The sequence below is a fragment of the Pristiophorus japonicus genome, chromosome 18, assembly GCF_044704955.1.
Source record: "Pristiophorus japonicus isolate sPriJap1 chromosome 18, sPriJap1.hap1, whole genome shotgun sequence".
Taxonomy (NCBI): Eukaryota; Metazoa; Chordata; class Chondrichthyes; family Pristiophoridae; genus Pristiophorus; species Pristiophorus japonicus.
The window spans coordinates 93,527,221-93,546,182 of record NC_091994.1 but is presented as its reverse complement, the minus strand read 5'-3'; the positions used below and the strand labels follow the sequence as shown (position 1 = coordinate 93,546,182).

General features: G+C 46.2%; 1 protein-coding gene across 1 annotated transcript in view; it reads right to left on the bottom strand.

Annotated features, from left to right (window-relative positions):
- LOC139228898 (segment polarity protein dishevelled homolog DVL-1-like) overlaps positions 1-18,962 on the bottom strand; it is a 160,749-nt gene that overhangs the window by 118,226 nt on the left and 23,561 nt on the right. Inside the window, exon 2 of the mRNA XM_070860395.1 lies at positions 15,589-15,658. Coding sequence (XP_070716496.1) covers positions 15,589-15,658 — 70 coding nt within the window. The remainder of the gene's footprint in view (positions 1-15,588; positions 15,659-18,962) is intronic.

Here is an 18,962-nt window from a genome sequence, read left to right as displayed (position 1 = left end):
TGCATTCGTTATAATCTACCAAAATTCTCTGGACTCTGGGGAGATACCAGCGGATTGGAAAGCAGCTAATGTAACGCCTCTGTTTAAAAAAGGGGGCAGACAAAAGGCAGGTAACTATAGGCCGGTTAGTTTCACATCTGTAGTGGGGAAAATGCTTGAAGCTATCATTAAGGAAGAAATAGCGGGACATCTAGATAGGAATAGTGCAATCAAGCAGACGCAGCATGGATTCATGAAGGGGAAATCATGTTCAACTAATTTACTGCAATTCTTTGAGGATATAACGAGCATGGTGGATAGAGGTGTACCGATGGATGTGGTGTATTTAGATTTTCAAAAGGCATTCGATAAGGTGCCACACAAAAGGTTACTGCAGAAGATAAAGGTACGCGGGGTCAGTGGAAATATATTAGCATGGATAGAGAATTGGCTGGCTAACAGAAAGCAGAGAGTCGGGATAAATGGGTCCTTTTCGGGTTGGAAATCGGTGGTTAGTGGTGTGCCACAGGGATCGGTGCTGGGACCACAACTGTTTACAATATACATAGATGACCTGGAAGAGGGGACAGAGTGTAGTGTAACAAAATTTGCAGATGACACAAAGATTATTGGGAAAGCGGTTTGTGTGGAGGACACAGAGGCTGCAAAGAGATTTAGATAGGTTAAGCGAATGGGCTAAGGTTTGGCACATGGAATACAATGTCGGAAAGTGTGAGGTCATCCACCTTAGGAAAAAAAAACAGAAAAAGGGATTATTATTTGAATGGGGAGAAATTACAACATGCTGCATTGCAGAGGGACCTGGGGGTCCTTGTGCATGAAACTCTTTTTGGAGTTCACCTGCAAAACATAAAACATTAAACGGTGCCACCCGACCTGGGTGACACTCCAGACATTTACAAGGCCCTTTTTTTTTTTTTTTCCCTCCTTTTTTTTGTTTTTTTTTGTGTTTTGCTTTTTTTTTTTTTTTTTGGGCACTAAAATCACAATTTTCCCCAGTGCCCCCTATAAAAGGGAAGGGGGACACTAAAAGCACTGGCAATTAAAACAAATTAAACTTAAGAACGTAAAATCAAATTAAAATTTGGTTGCCGGGCGTGATGATGCACTCCAGTCCCTCCGGTGCCCACCTCTCGCGGAAGGCCGCGAGCGTACCGGTGGACACCGCGTGCTCCATCTCCAAGGACACCCTGGACCGGATGTAAGAGCGGAAGAGAGGCAGGCAGTCAGGTTGAACGACCCCCTCGACCGCCCGCTGCCTGGACCGGCTGATGGCACCCTTGGCCGTGCCCAGGAGCAGTCCTACGAGGAGGCCTTCGGACCTACCCGCTCCCCTCCGCACAGGGTGCCCAAAGATCAGGAGAGTGGACTGAAGTGCAGCCAGAATTTCAGGAGCAGCCCCTTCAAATAATGGAACAGGGGCTGCAACCTCGTGCACTCAATAAAAACATGGAACACGGACTCCTCCAGACCGCAGAAATTGCAGGTGGCCTGGGAGTCCGTGAACCGGCTTAAAAATTTGTTGCACGGCACTGCTCCGTGCACCACCCTCCAGGCCAAGTCCCCGATGAATAGTGGGAGGACCCCTGCGTAGAGTGCCCTCCATCGGGGACCCCCGCCTCCTCTCCTTGTGCATGAATCCCCAAAAAAGTTAGTTTACAGGTGCAGCAGGTAATCAGGAAGGTGAATGGAGTGTCGGCCTTCATTGCGAGAGGGATGGAGTACAAAAGCAGGGAGGTCCTTCTGCAACTGTATAGGGTATTGGTGAGGCCGCACCTGGAGTACTGCGTGCAGTTTTGGTCACCTTACTTAAGGAAGGATATAATGGCTTTGGAGGGGGTACAGAGACAATTCACTAGGCTGATTCCAGAGATGAGGGGGTTACCTTATGATGATAGATTGAGTAGACTGGGTCTTTACTCGTTGGAGTTCAGAAGGATGAGGGGTGATCTTATAGAAACATTTAAAATAATGAAAGGGATAGACAGAGAGGTTGTTTCCACTGGTCGGGGAGACTTGAACTAGGGGGCACAGCCTCAAAATACGGGGGAGCCAATTTAAAACCGAGTTGAGAAGGAATTTCTTCTCCCAGAGGGTTGTGAATCTGTGGAATTCTCTGCCCAAGGAAGCAGTTGAGGCTAGCTCATTGAATGTATTCAAGTCACAGATAGATAGATTTTTAACCAATAAGGGAATTAAGGGTTATGGGGAGCGGGCGGGTGAGTGGAGCTGAGTCCACGGCCAGATCAGCCATGATCTTGTTGTAAGGCGGAGCAGGCTCAAGGGGCTAGATGGCTTACTCCTGTTCCTAATTCTTATGTTCTTATGTTCTTATGTGTTCTTAGGAATTTACCAAGCGTCATCTGTCCTAATATCTCCTTATGTGGCTCAGTGTCAAATTATGTTCGATAACGATCCTGTTGCATTGGGATATTTTGCTATTTTAAAAGCACTATATATAAATGCAAATTGTTATTGTTGCATAATAGAATAATATGTAATAGTGCAATATATAATAATGTAATATAATTAGCTTTATACATAATAACGTATTAATTACAACAATTTGCATTTCTATCACACCTTCAATGTAGTAAAACATTCCAAGGCACTTCACAGGAGCGATTATCAAACAAAATTTGACATCGAGCTACATAAGGAGGAATATAGAAAGTTAAGAGGTAAAATTAAAAAGGATATTAAGAATGCTAAGAGAGAGCATGAAAAATTTTTGGCTCGTAAAATTAAGGAAAACCCAAAGATGTTCTATAAATATATTAAGAGCAAGAGCATAACTAAAGTAAGGGTAGGGCCTATTAGGGTAATCTTTGTGTAGAGGCGGAAGATGTTGGTATGGTTCTTAATGAATAACTTTGCGTCTGTTTTCACAAAGGGAAGGGGCAATACAGATACTGCTATCGAGGAGGAGTGTGAAATTCTGGATGAAATAAACATAGTGAGAGAGGAGGTATTACGGGGTTTAGCAGCTTTGAAAGTAGATGTTCCTGGGCCCGGATGAAATGCATTCCAGGCTGTTGAGCGAAGTAAAAGAGGAAATAGCAGAGGCCTTGACCATCATTTTCCAGTCCTCTTTGGATTTGGGCATGGTGCCGGAGGACTGGAGGACTGCTAATGTGGTACCCTTGTTTAAGAAGGGAGAAAGGGATAGGCCGAGTAATTACAGGCCCGTCAGCCTAACCTCAGTGCTGGGAAAAAATCCTGAAAGACAGGATAAATCTACATTTGGAATGGCAAGGATTAATTAGGGACAGTCAGCACAGATTTGTTAAGGGACGATTGTGTTTGATTAACCTGATTGAATTTTTTTTGAGGAGGTAACCAGGAGGGTCGATGAGGGTAGTGCATACGATGTAGTATATATGGACTTTAGCAAAGCTTTTGATAAGGTCTCACATGGTAGACTGGTCACGAAGGTTAAAGCTCATGGGATCCAGGGCAAAGTGGCAAGTTGGATCCAAAATTGGCTTGGAGGTAGGAAGCAAAGGGTAATGATTGATGGATGTTTTTGTGACTGGAAGGATGTTTCCAGTGGGGTTCCACAGGGCTCAGTACTGGGTCCCTTGCTTTTTGTGGTATACATCAATGACCGAGATTTGAATATAGGGAGTATGATTAAGAAGTTTGCAGATGACACTAAAATTGGCTGTGTGGTTGATAATGAAGAGGAAAGTTACAGGCTGCAGGAGGATATCAATCTACTGGTCAGTTGGGCAGAGCAGTTTGCAAATGGAATTTAATTCGGAGAAGTGTGAAGTAATGCATTTGGGAGGGCTAATAAGGAAAGGGTATACACATTAATCGGTAGGCCACTTAAAAGTATAGATGAACAAAGGGACCTTGGAGTTCTTGTCCACAAATCCCTGAAAGTAGCAGGCTAGATGGATAAGGTGGTTAAGAAGGCATACGAAATGCTTGCCTTTATTGGCCGAGGCATAGAATACAAGAGCAGAGAGGTTATGCTTAAATTGTTTATTACACTGGTTAGGCCACAGCTGGAGTACTACGTGCAGTTCTGGTCGCTGTATTATAGGAAGGACGTGATTGCACTCGAGAGGGTGCAAAGGAGATTTACTACGATGCTGCCTGGAATGGAGAATGTTAGCTAGGACGACAGATTGGATAGGCTGGGTTTGTTCTCATAGAACAGGAGGCTGAGACGAGACCTCATTGAGGTGTACAAAATTTGGAGAGGCCTGGATATAGCAGGGGCCTATTTCTCTTGGTGGAGGGGTCAATTACGAGGGGGCATAGTTTTAAGGTGGTTGGTGGAAGGTTCAGAGAGGATTTAGAATATAAGAACATAAGAATTAGGAACAGGAGTAGGGCATCTAGCCCCTCAAGCCTGCTCCGCCATTCAACAAGATCATGGCTGATCTGGCCGTGGACTCAGCTCCACTTACCCGCCCGCTCCCCATAACCCTTAATTCCCTTATTGGTTAAAAATCTTTCTATCTGTGATTTGAATACATTCAATGAGCTAGCCTCAACTGCTTCCCTGGGTAGAAAATTCCACAGATTCACAACCCTCTGGGAGAAGAAATTCCTTCTCAACTCGGTTTTAAATTGGCTCCCCCGTATTTTGAGGCTGTGCCCCCTAGTTCTAGTCTCCCCGATCAATGGAAACAACCTCTCTGCCTCTATTCCTTTCATTATTTTAAATGTTTCTATAAGATCACCCCTCATCCTTCTGAACTCCAACGAGTAAAGACCCAGTCTACTCAATCTATCATCATAAGGTAACCCCCTCATCTCCGGAATCAACCTCGTGAATCGTCTCTGTGCCCCCTCCAAAGCTAGTATATCCTTCCTTAAGTAAGGTGACCAAAACTGCACGCAGTACTCCAGGTGTGGTCACCAATATCCTGTACAGTTGCAGCAGGACCTCCCTGCTTTTGTACTCCATCCCTCTCGCAATGAAGGCCAACATTCCATTCACCTTCTTGATTACCTGCTGCACCTGCAAACTAACTTTTTGGGATTCCCGGCAACCAAATTTTAATTTGATTTTATGTTTTTAAGTTAATTTGTTTTAATTGCCGGTGCTTTTAGTGTCCCCCTCCCCTTTTATAGGGGGCACTTGGAAAAAATTTGATTCTGTGCCCAAAAAAGCCCCCCAAAAAAATAAAAAAAAGGGCCTTGTAAATGTTGGTGTTTCCCCCAGATCGGGGGGCACGGTTTAATGTTTTTTGTTGACTCCTGAAAGAGTTTCATGCACAAGGACCCCCAGGTCCCTCTGCACCGCAGCATGTTGTAATTTCTCCCCATTCAAATAATAATCCCTTTTTCTGGTTTTTTTCCCCCAAGGTGGATGACCTCACATTTTCCGACATTGTATTCCATCTGCCAAACCTTAGCCCATTCGCTTAACCTATCTAAATCTCTTTGCAGCCTCTCTGTGTCCTCTACACAACCCGCTTTCCCACTAATCTTTGTGTCATCTGCAAATTTTATTACACTACACTCTGTCCCCTCTTCCAGGTCATCTATGTATATTGTAAACAGTTGTGGTCCCAGCACCGATCCCTGTGGCACATCACTAACCACCGATTTCCAACCCAAAAAGGACCCATTTATCCCGACTCTCTGCTTTCTGTTAGCCAGCCAATTCTCCATCCATGCTAATACATTTCCTCTGACTCCGCGTATCTTTATCTTCTGCAGTAACCTTTTGTGTGCAGAAGATAAAGGGTGGCTTTTTTACGCAGAGGGTTGTGGGGATCTGGAACTCCATGCCTGGAAGAGTGGTGGATGCAGAAACCCTCACCACATTTAAAAGTTGCTTGGATGGGTACTTGAAGTGCCGCAACCTGCAGGGTTACGGACCTAGAGCTGGTAAGTGGGATTAGATTGGATAACCTCCTGTTGGCTGGCGCAGATACAATGGTAAGTACTGCAGGGAATCGAATACGGCCAGGGTGATCTCCTGGACTAGTTTCGATGGGTTATAGAGGAATTTTCCCAAATTATTTTCCCCAATTGGCCTGGGTTTTTGCCTCTCCCAGGAGATCACATGGCTCCGATTGGGGTGGAGAATGTTTCAGTGTAAGGGGTATCGCAGTTTTGTGGGACGGACTGGTTGGGCTGGGTGTTCTTTACCTTTCCGCCATTGTTCATAGGCTTATATGTAATCTTCAGGGCTGCTGAACGAGGGCGACATGATAGGCCGAAATGGCCTCCTTCTGCGCTGTAGATTTCTATGTTTCTATAAGGAGATATTAGGACAGGTGACCAAAAGCTTGGTCAAATAAGTAGATTTTAAGGAGTGTCATAAAAGTTGTGAGGTGGAGACACAGAGGTTTAGTGTGGAAATTCCAGTGCTTAGGGCCTAGGCAGCTGAAGGTCATCAATGGTGAAGCGATTGAAATCAGGGATGTACAAGAGGCCAGACTTGAAGGAGCGCAGAACGTTCTAGGGCTGGAGAAAATTACAGAGATAGGGAGGGGCAAAGCCATAGAGGGATTTGAAAACAAAGATGAGAATTTTAAAACTAAGACGTTGCTGGACCGGAAGTCAATTTAAGTCACTGTGAGCATAGGGTTAACGGGTGTACCAGATTTGCTGCGAGTTAGGATACGGGCAGCATAGTTTGGATAAGTTCAAGCTTACAAGGGTGGAAGATGGGAGGCCGGCCAGGAATGCATTGGAATAGTCAAGTCTAGAGGTAACAAAGGCATGGATGAGGGTTTCAGCAGCAGATGGGTCGAGGCAGGGGCGGATACAGGGGGTGTTACAGCAGAGATGGAGTGACAGTGCCAAGTTACTGCAGCTTCTCCAGCAGGCCACCTCTACTGGCATTGGCATCCACACAACACATGCTAGACACAGCAGGTTAACCCCCAACAACCACTCACCACTTCTAACTCTGGAAGCAGCAGAAGTCTTTTTAATTCTTTTGGTAAATTGCCTGCTCCTGACCTGCTTTCAATTGCATTCAGTTTCGCGCAAGAGCTCCATTGGTTTCAGGATATTATATCTCGTACCCCGCTCCTGTCCAACTATATCACAAAGCTGCTGTTCTCCTCACAGCCTGTCTGCATAATACATCTATGGAATTTCGGGACAGTTTGTATTTGGTTTTCCACTGATGTGGATTACCGATGAGAATCTGTGCTCCAGACACAATGGCTGTACATACAACATAGGACGCACAATGAAAATGAATTTGTCGAGAGTTACTGAGCAATAATACTGCCCTGCATTAAATGTTCACAAGCGTGCCTGCCTCATAATGTATAGTTTTATAATCTCCGGTTCCTGATTAAGGCAAGCGTCACCTCACTGTTAATCAGTAACAGGCTCGGGCAAAGAGAGAGAGAGAGGAGGCCCACTAACCTAGAACAGCAGCACATTCAGTCAGACACTTCACGCTCACTGGCTGTGTTTCAGAATCACTGCATGTCAATTCAAGGAAGAACATTAGGACTTTCTGTTCCCACGAAAGGGGCCGATTCCAAACGTTAACCTGACTCGGCTGCTCGCTGAGCTGTGTGCTAGGAGCATTTTCTGCTAGTATTTCAGACTTCCAGTATTCATGGTTTTTTGCATTTCTACTCAGCAAGAAGCATTGCTCGACTGAATTTTAAGGATATTTGGCCATCGATACAAAGGGCTCCTCTTGCGCTGTCTGTCGTTCAATAATCCTTCAACAGATTTTATTACTTCAATATCTAAATTGCAGCACCTACTAGTTTTACAGCAGTGCGATTACAACTCTGCAAGGTCACACATACAACAGGTTCAAACAAATTCTCATCCTTGTTTTCAAATCCCTGCATGGCCTCGCCCCTCCCTATCTCTGTAACCTCTTCTCCAGCCCGACAAGCCTCTGAGATATCTGCGTTCCTCCAACTCTGACCTCTTGCACATTCTTGATTTTAATCGCTCCACCCTTGGTGGCCATGTGTGTGCGCCTCACGCCCAATGACAATCACAACAACAACAGCAACTTGTATTTATATAGCGCCTTTAATGAAGTAAAACTCCCCAAGGCGCTTCACAGGGGCTATAATCAAACAAAATTTGACCCTGAACCACATAAGGAGATATTAGGGCAAATGACCAATGTTTGATCAAAGAGATAGGTTTTAAGGAGCGTCTTAAAGGAGGAAAGAGAGATAGAGAGGTGGAGAGTTTTAGGGAGGAAATTCCACAGCTTACTTGATAGTTGATGGTACGGCCACAAAGGGTGGAGCGATTAAATCAGGGATGCGCAAGAAGTCAGAGTTGGAGGAAAGCAGATATCTTGGAGGCTTGTCGGGCTGGAGAAGAGGTTACAGAGATAGGGAGGGGCAAGGCCATGGAGGGATTTGAAAACAAGGATGAGAATTTTAAAATCGAGGCGTTGCTAAACAAGGAGTCAATCCAGGTCTGCGCGCATAGGGCTGATGTGTAAACGGGACTTGGTGCGAGTTTTGGATGACCTCAAGTTTATGGAGGGTGGAAGATGGGAAACTGGCCATGAATGCATTGGAATAGTCAGGTCTAGAGGTAACAAAGGCACTGATGAGGGTTTCAGCTGCAGATGAGCTGATGCAGGGGCGGAGTTGGGTGATGTTACGGAGGTGGAAATAGGCTGCCTTAGTGATGGTGCGGATATGTGGTCGGAAGCTCATCTCAGGGTCAAATACGACACCAAGGCTGCCAACAGTCTGGTTCAGCCTCAGATAGTTGCCAGGGAGAGGAATGGAGTTGGTGGCGGTGACATTGTGTATTTAGATTTCTAAAAGGCAATTGATAAAGCTCCACACGCAAGGTTACTAATTAAGCTCAAAGCTGTGGGGATTCAGGGAAAAACTAAGACTAAGAAGTTGGGTGAAGGGTTTGGAAGCAACAGGCACTGATTGGAGGGGTAGTGACAGGGTGGGGGAAGTACTGAGTGACATGTCCCACAGCTCAGTATTGGGACCTCTACTGTTCCCAATTTACATCGATGATTTGGATTCAGAAACCCAATGCAAACTATTCAGACTCGGAGGAGTTCTGAAAAACTTTGAAAACTCCTTGTGAAACTCAACTTGAGAGCTCAGAGCTTGTGACAGGTTTTTAAGATAAAAACTCATTGTGCAATGAAGGAGGTTTGTGAATATTGACTGAGCTCTGCTCTTTAGTTAAGGCCCCTGAGCTTGAAATAAGAGCTGGAGCTGGGTGCCTTACTGAAGAAATGAGGGGACCACAATAATCCAGCCACAACCATTGCAGTAAGGAGTTTTACTTTCAGCAAATTTAATGTTTAAATCAGTGAATCATTGTGGTTCTATTGGCACCAGATTTCTCCATCTTGTTTTATATTGTCGCTAGGATTTTATATCACCGGTCTGATTCTCTATTGAAAGTATGATTTTATATCCTCCAAGTGTTTTTATATCACACATATATTATATTGCTGTAATGTTATATTGCACATCTGATATTAATTCACCCGTCTGACTTTCTATCAATCTGATCACTGGTTTGAAACATGCAATTGTAAGAGCAGCAGGGGCTCAGATAGAGGTCCTGATTAGTACCTCGCAGGTTCCAGCTGAAGTGGCCAAACAATAGCACACTTCAGATAAGATCCCAGTTATGTTTAGACAGCGCAGGAGAGCAAGGAGTACAGTGGGGCGGGGGGGTGGGGGGGGGGGAACGGGTGGTGGAGATTCATTGTGAATGATCTGAAATATTCTCGGACCCCAGAGGGACACAGAGTGATGCTGGATATTCCCTCTCCCTGCTATCCTATTCCTTATCGAGGTTGGCACTGTCTAGGTTCTTGCCCAAGTGGCCATTTATCATGTGTCCGTCCAGGGATTCAACAGGTCATTCACCTGTGGGGATGATCACTGCTGAGCCCAAACCTGTCCTGCCCTCACACAACAGTCCAATTTACATACAAACAATGACAGCCAGGAAAGGACCCTCTGGCCCATCCAGCCTGTCCCACGCAATGTGCAATACCTTGCACATCATTATATGCACTGCCTACCCAACCGGAAACCATGTGAGGTCCAGCAAGAAGTCAGTGATCTGGAGCAGGAATTTAATTTTCACCCTCTCGAACTCAGGGGAGCTGCCCCACTCTAATCAGGTAATTCAGCAGAGACCAACAACTGACCCAGGCACCGAGTGAAAGATCCATTTTCAATTGGCAGAGGGCTGGAGATTGAATCCCAGAATGGGCTAACGATTGTTTAGGCACTTCAGTTATTCCAGACCACTGCTCTTTAATGGTCACTCGTCTCTTTGTGGGAGGGGAGGGGGAGGAGGAGCAAGGGGGGGGGGGTGGTGAGAGGAGAGGGGGAGTGGGAGCGAGGGAGATCAGTAGCAGCATCAGAAAGGGCTCACAAGTGATGGGAGAGTGGTGATTCCCTGCCAGATATGCATATTCATGGGCCTTCAGGTAATTGGAGGTACATTTTTGCTACGTACTTGGAGATGGTGAGAAGGCTATTTCTCCAGCACAGCGCGACTAGTTACCATTTCACTAGCAGAACTGGGAAGATTAGCTACTGTATTACTGGTAAATTAGTTCAACTAATGAAGCAGTAATTATTTGTTATCCAGTACCCATTGTGAAGCAGTAACTAAACCGATCAGCCACTATGCAAGGGATCAATGTCCGGTCCCTTAGCTTTGCCCGGTTGCCATGCGCTCTGAGGTAAACCAGAGCCTTTGCTCTGGATTTCTCTCAGACCAGATTTAATCTGAAACCGGCATTCACTCAAAAGTCTTTAGCAAAGCATGTTTGACAAATTTGCTGGAATTCTTTGAGGATGTACCGAGCAGGGTGGATAAGGGGGAATGAGTGGATGTGCTGTATTTGGATTTCCAGAAGGAATTCGATAAGGTGCCACATAAAAGGTTACTGCACTAGATAAAAGTTCACGGGGTTGGGGGTGATGGATGAGCATGGATTGAGGATTGGCTAACTAACAGAAAACAGTCAATTGACAAACAGTAACTAGTGGGGTGCCGCAGGGATCGGTGCTGGGTCCTCAACTATTTACAATCTATATTAATGACTTGGATGAAGGGACAAAGTGTAATGTAAACAAGTTTGCTGATGATACAAAGCTGGGTGGGAAAGCAAATTGTGAGGAGGACACAAAAAATCTGCAAAGGGGTATAGACATGCTAAGTGAGTGGGCAAAAATTTGGCAGAGTATAATGTGGGAAAATGTGAGGTTATCCACTTTGGCAGAAAAAATCAAAAACCAAATTATAATTTAAATGGCAAAAAATTGCAACGTGCTGCAGTACAGAGGGACCTGGAGGTCCTTGTCCATGAAACACAAAACGTTAGTATGCAGGTACAGCAAGTAATCAGGAAAGCAAATGGAATGTTGGTTTTTATTGCAAGGGGGAAGAGAGTATAAAAGCAGAGAAGGGGGAGAAAGATAGATTTTTGAACAATAAGGGAATAAAGGGTTATGGGGAGCGGGCACTGAAGTGGAGCTGAGTCCATGATTAGATCAGCCATGATCTTATTAAATGGCAGAGCAGGTCGAGGGGCCAGGTGGCCTACTCCTGCTCATATTTCTTATGTCCTTATATTCAAACAGCTCATCTCTCATTACCTCTCATTCTCTGCTTCTTTCTTGCATCTTTCTCCAGCTTCTCTCCAATAACCTTTCATGACCTATCCGAGCTCATCCTGTCCATGAGACCCACTTCCTGCTAACCGCCCAACTTCCTTTTCTGGTTCCCATGTTAGCTGACATTGTTAACGGCTCTCTCCCCTCGGATACTGTCCCCCCTCCCTCAAATCTGCTGTCATCACCCCTCTCCTCAAAAAAACAACCCTCGACCCTTCCTTCCTTGCAAACTACTCCCATCTCCAACCTCCTTTCCTCTCCAAAGTCCTTGAACGTGTTGTCACCTCCCAAATCCATGCCCATCTTTCCTGCAATTCCATGTTTGAATCCCTTCAATCCAGATTCTGCACCTGCACAGGACCAAAATGACATCCTTTGTGACTGTGACAAAACCAAAATATCTCTCCTCGTCCTTCTTGACTTTTCTGCAGCCTTTGACATGGTTGACCAATCTTTCCTTCTCCAACGCCTCTCCACTGTAGTCCAGATGGGTGGGACTGCACTCGCCTGGTTCCATTCTTACCTATCAAACCATAGCCAGAGAATTACCTGCAATGGCAGCTCTTCCCACCCGCGCTTCGTTACCTCTGGTGTCCCCCAAGGATCTATCCCTAATCCCCTCCTATTTCTCATCCACATGTTGTCCTTTGGCAACATCATCCGTAAACACTGTCAGTTTCCATATGTATGTTGATGACAGCCAGCTCTACCTCAATACAACATCTCTTGACCCCACCATGATCTTTAAATTGTCAGACTGCTCGACGACATCCAGTTTTGGACGAGCAGAAATTTTCTCCAATTGAATATTGGTAAGACTGACGCCATTGTTTTCGGTCCCCGCTACAAAGTCCGTTCCCTAGCCACTGACTCCATCCCTCTCCCCAACTTCTTTGAGGCTGAACCAGATTGTTCACAACCTTGGTGTCATATTTGACCCTGAAATGAGCTTTCAATCACATATCCGCAAAATAACTAAGACCGCCTATTTCCACCGCCATAACATCGCACATCTCCGCCTTTGCCTACCTCCATAACATCGCACATCTCTGCCTTTGCCTCAGCTCATCCGCTGCTGAAGCTCTCATCCATGCCCTTGTTACCTCTAGACTTGACTATTCCAACGCATTCCTGGCTGGCCTTCCACATTCTACCCTACATCAACTGGAGATGATCCAAAACGCGGCTGCCCGTGTCCTAACTCGCACCATGTCCCACTCACCCATCACCCCTGTGCTCGCTGACCTACATTAGCTTCCGGTTAAGCAATGCCTCGATTTCAAAATTCTGCCCTCTTGAGCATCCCTGATTATAATCGCTCAACCATTGGTTGCCATGCCTTCTGTTGCCTAGGCCCCAAGCTCTGGAACTCCCTGCCAAAACCTCTCTGCCTCGCTATCCTCCTTCAAGACGCTCCTTAAATCCGATCTCTGACCAAGCTTTTGGTCACCTGCACGAATTTCTACTTATGTGGCTCGGTGTCAAATTATTTTATCCCATAATATGCCTGTGAAGCGTCTTGGGATGTTTCACGACATTAAAGGCGCTATATAAATACAAGTAGTTGTTGTTGTTCGTGTTGCGATAGTAAATGGATACAGACTTCCTTGTTTGATTTTCCACAAAGCTCACCATTCAAAGATCTTCAGTGCCCTCTACCACACTTAGTCTGAGCACCATCGGAGCAGGCCAGGAAGCGGAAGGAGCAGTGTGGCGGCCTGGCCCAGCAGGCTGAGCGGCCCCTGGCCTGCGAGCACCAACGGAGCAGGCCGGGGAGCGGAAGGAGCAGCGTGGCGGCGTACCACTCCAGGGAGCAGCACATGCTGGAGCAGGAGAGCAACAGCAGTGAAGAGGGACGTCATCAAGATCCAGGTCGGTGATTGGAGTGTGGGCAGATACAGCAGGAGCGGCGAGGTCAGGGCGAAGGAGTGGCGAGAGACTGTAGAGGGACGAGATCGGGGCCCAGGAGAGAGGAGGGCCCAGGGGCAGCACGGGCCAGCCCACACTGCGATATGTGTGCGCTCTAGGCCCGTACAGCAGAGCTGGTCTCCAGTCGTCTTGGGTAATCCTTGCTACTGGGCCAAGACCTAGCTCTGTCAAGCCCGTGTGGTGGCTGGTGTACAACGGCACCTCACATTAAAAAAATTCACGCAGGGGCATCTTCCACCCTTCAAGATTTAGTTTGGGACCTGGAATTTTAGGTCTTTCATTGAAACACCTGTGAACTTTTTGACGTGGAAGCAAGTCATCCTCGATTCGAGGGACTGCCTATGATGATGATGGGGTGTGAGTAATTACATTACATCGAGTCTATAGCACAGGCCATTCATCCCTGGTGGTCTATGCCAGCGCTTATGCTTCACATGAGCCTGCGCCCACTCCACTCCACTCCACTCCACTCCACTCCACTCCACTGGGAATAGTTACTGCAACAATCCTGATACCTCGGGGGAGCAGCAAAGCTCACATCCAATCTGCTAACGCAGTTAACGCACAGTAAATGAATACACTGATTACAGATCCTGTCAGTTTTATTGCTCTCTAACATAAAGTCAGAGCAATGCAATTAAAGTACCCCCATCCCGCTCAATCCCCGTCCAGTGTTAATTTATGAGGGCAATCTATTTTGATTGGGGCTGGTTGGAGGGAGGGAGAGGATAGGAGGACTGAAGAGCTTAGCAACTCTAGTGTGTATAGACTAATAATTGGCACCATCTGCATCGAGTGCTTGCAGTGAAACAGATGCCTCATTGCTAATGATCCTTCCCCAATTTTCTCCCCTTCTTGTTCACCTCTCTCATTACCTAGCACACAGCCTCTCATCCTCCTTCAAACAGAAGAAGAAATACAGGAACTCATAACAAAAATCTTATACTGTAAACCCTCCTCTACAGTATATCTTACACTAAATACCTGGGATACCATGTGTCAACCCAAATGAATCCCACTACCCGACTCTCTCCCTACAGTGCTGTAACAATCCAAAATGAAGCCCTGCTCTCTCCCCATAGCTCTGTGTCTTCCTCTACTCAAATATTTATTTTCTTTTACAATAGATGCGATGGTCTCTACTTCAACTACACCCTGAGGCAAAGTATTCTATGCTCAACAACATGAAATTTCTCCAAACCTGTCTCTCCTCACTTCCTAAATTGATAATCCCTTGTCACTGATCCATCCCCCAACCAGAGGGAATAGTCTGTCCCTTATCATTCTATGAAATCCTTCACAATTTAAAATCTCTTCTTACCCTTCTCTGCTCCAATAAAAATAGTTCCGGTATCTCCTCATGACACGTGGGGGAATTTGAACCTAATCCTCCCGGTGGGGAAACTGGCAGGATCGAATCAGCCGCCTGATATTACTTTCCAAGCATAGTAAACCGGGCAGGGAGTTAAATACGGGCGGGGAATTAAACTGGTCAGTTTCCCGCCAGGCAGTTAGGTTAAAATGACCCCATAGTTTCCCATTCCTGGCATCATCCTGGAGAATCTACTCTGTGTGCGCTCTGTGGCTTCAATGTCCTTTCTATTATGGGGAGCCCAAAACTGCACACAGTCTCTAACTGTGGCCTAACCAATGTTTTGTTTAAATTACTTTTTTACTCTTTTGCCCCATTTATAAAACCCAAAAAGTGCTGTCCTTTCCGTAGCTTTATCTAGCTGCACTCACACTTTCTGTATTCGAACCCCAGATCTCTCCGTTCGCCCACACCAGTCAGTAACTTTTCATTGATGTTCCTCTGAAACTAAGGGTCCATACCCGAGACATTAGCTACTCTGTTCTCAGCACTGGTGATGCCTGACCTGCTGAGTGTTTCTAGCATCTTCTCCTTTTGTTGCTGACTTTAATAAAACCTGTGTTCAGGCAATACTGAGTCCAGGATGTGACCTGGACCCTTGTTGGGGTAACAACTCAAACCCAGGGATGCATCGCCCCCCTCCCCTCCCACCCCCAACATCCCACGGTCTATGTCCCCATCGACATCACTTACCCATGAGACCACTCTCCCATTGAAGCATGGTAACTTGGCATTGTCATCTGAAATTTCTTCCTTCACAACCCTGCAATGGAAAGTAATGGCAGCATTAACCAGGGCACCGTTTACATTTATAAAGCAGGCCAGAGGCTAGGGGATGGCAGCTGAAAATCAGATCCCCGTTGCATCAATGTTGGGCATTACAATTCCACTCCATAATTCAATTAGCAGCGTCTTCCTGGCGATGATTGGAGCCTGACTCCAACAAGTGCTCAGATACCTTGCCTGCAACAGTACTAATTAGCTCCACATGTCATCTGTCAGCAAGCAGCTGCCCGTATAGTAGTGTGTGTGCCGCACAGCTCTGGGCACAAGAACCGCATCTATTGGCAAATTTCATACCCTCAACTGCAAGGCTGCTGGGAGCATTGTGCAGAGTGTCAGACTCACTCACTGACGTCCCCAAGTATCCCGTAGTGAGCTCACAGTTTCACCCACTGATGTCCCCGAGTACCCCAGCGACTGACTGTACGGAGCTCACAATCTCACCCAGCAATGCCAGTGACTGACCGTATGGAGCTCAGTCTCACCCACTGACGTCCCCAAATACTCCAGTGACTGACCATACAGAGCTCAGTCTCACCCACTGACGTCCCCAATGACGAACAATACACGCTCACAGTCTCACCACTGGCTTCTCCTGGTATCCCAGTGATTGACTGTACAGAGCTCACAGTCTCACCCACTGACGTCCCCAATGACGAACAATACACGCTCACAGTCTCACCACTGGCTTCTCCTGGTATTCCAGTGATTGCCTGTACAGAGCTCACAGTCTCACCCACTGACGTCCCCAATGACGAACAATACACGCTCACAGTCTCACCCACTGAAGTCCCCAATGACGAACAATACACTCACAGTCTCAACCACTGACTTCACCTGGTACCCTAGTGACTGACAATATGGAGCTCATAATCTGACCCACTGACTTTCCCTGATATTCGAGCAGGTGCCAAATGAAAGGTTGTTGCATAAGATAAGGACTCATGGGGTTGGGGTAATATATTAGCATGAGAATTGGTTAAAGGACAGAAAACAGAGAGTAGGAATAAATGGGTCATTTTCAGGTTGGCAGGCTGTTACTAGTGGGGTGCCACAAGGATCAGTGTTTGGGCCTTAGCTATTTACAATTTATATTAATGACTTAGATGAAGGGACTGAGTACAACACATTCATGTTTGCTGACAATACAAAGCTAGGTGGGAAAGTAAGCTGTGAGGAGGGCACAAAAAGTCTGCAGGGGGATATAGACAAGTGGCATATAATGTGGGGAAATGTGTGGTTATTCACTTTGAAAGATTAGAAAAACAAAATATTTTTAAAATGGTGAGAAACTAATAAATGTTGTTGTTCAGAGGAGTGAGAGAGTCATTATACACGAAACACAGGAAGTTAACATTCAGGTACAGCAAGCAATTAGGAAGGCAAATAGCATGTTGGTCTTTATTACAAGGGGATCAGAGTACAAGAGTAAGGAAGTCTTGCTGCAATTGTACAGGGCTTTGGTGAGACCACACCTGGAGTACTGTGTACAGTTTTGGTTTCCATACCCAAGGAAGGATATACTTGCCGTCGAGAGGGTGCAACAAAGGTTCACTAGTTTGATTCCTGGGATGAGAGGGTGGTCCTATGAGGAGAGATTGAGTAGAATGAGCCTATACGCTCGAGTTTAGAAGAATGAGGTGATCTCATTGAAACATACAAGATTCTGAGAGGGCTTGACAGGGTAGATGCTGAGAGGCTGTTTCCCCTGGCTGGGGAGTCTGGAACTAGGGGCATAATCTCAGGATAAGGGATCAGCCATTTAGGACTGAGATGAGGAGAAATTTCTTCACTCAGAAGGTTGTGAATCTTTGGAATTCTCTACTCTAGAGGGCTGTGGATGCTCAGTCGTTGAGTATATTCAAGGCTGAGATTGATCGATTTTCAGACTCTAAAGGAATCAAGGGATATGGGGATCGGGTGGGAAAGTGGAGTTGAGGTCGAAGATCAGCCGTGATCTTACTGAATGGAGGAGCAGGTTCGAGGGGTCGTATGGCCTACTCCTAAGTTCTGGTACCCCAGTGACTGACAGTATGAAGCTCACAGACTCACCCATTAGGCTCCCCTGCGACTGACAGTACAGAGCTCATAGACTCGCTCACTGGTGCAGGCTTCATCTTGAGAACAGGAAGTTACTTATCAGGCTTATTAAGATTGTGAAACCTCTGTGGTTATCAGGCTGGCATGGCAGTGTGAAGGAGCAGGATGCAGACAGATGTACCACACTCCCTTCTGAAAGGAACAGAGTGTCGGCACAGGAGGCCAACTGTCAACTGAGAACCGCACAATTTTTTGCTGGAAATCCATACGCACCCTCCCCCCTAACACCCTGTAAATACTGCCACACCCCTGCCCTCCAGCATTTTAAAGGGCAGTTCGTTTTAGTTGCGGCAGATCTATTCATATTGCAAACATCACGTTAATTCCTTTCTCTACAGTCCAGCAGATTTGCCCAGGGCCGGGGCTGGACGGGCTCAGACACTTTCCTCTCGGTCCGTAACACTGACAATTTAAACAATTTGCACGTGGGCACTTCATGCTGAGCTTTTGTGATCAGAATACAACAGTCTTTTGTTTTCTTCCTGAATAAGTTAGAGGCAGCATTAACCACTGAGCAGCTCACTGAAACCTACAGGGAACTTTAACTCCTGCACGTAAAAAATATTTATTGTGTTTGGGAACTGTAGTTGCTCGCTGTTACCCTCAAGGGTCTTTAGTGACTGGGGTTTAGTGCCCAAAACTGAATGTAGTACTCCAGATAGAGTCTGACCAAGGCTCTGTACATGAAGCATCACGTGCTCTACGGGCTGTTCCCAGGGACACACACCGAGACAGACATCATCTGCTGCTGGAGGGCCATCAAATCGGTGAAAGACGCACTTTGGTCTTGCCGAAACTTGCTGGTCTTCCAGAGCAAGGAGATGTCCACGGCTGCATGTTGCAGACTGGCGTAATCCAAAATCCAGGACTACGTGCTGAGGGACGCACTAAAAATTGGTGCAGTCGCCGCAAAGGCACGGTGGGGAAGAGCCACAGTTTAAAGCCCTTCTGCCACGGTAAACCCAGAGGCTGGAATCAGTATAAAACTCCCCTCGGGCTGTACTTGTAAACTTTTTGTATACATAGAGCACCATGATCTGAAAACACCTATGCAGTGCCATGTATAATGCACGTTCTGTTTAGTAATGTATGTTGCAAAAAAATTTAACTGTACCCTCACCCATTCCGTGTACTGTATAGTGCCACATGTAACGTAATTTGATGACTGTATTACAATATATCCT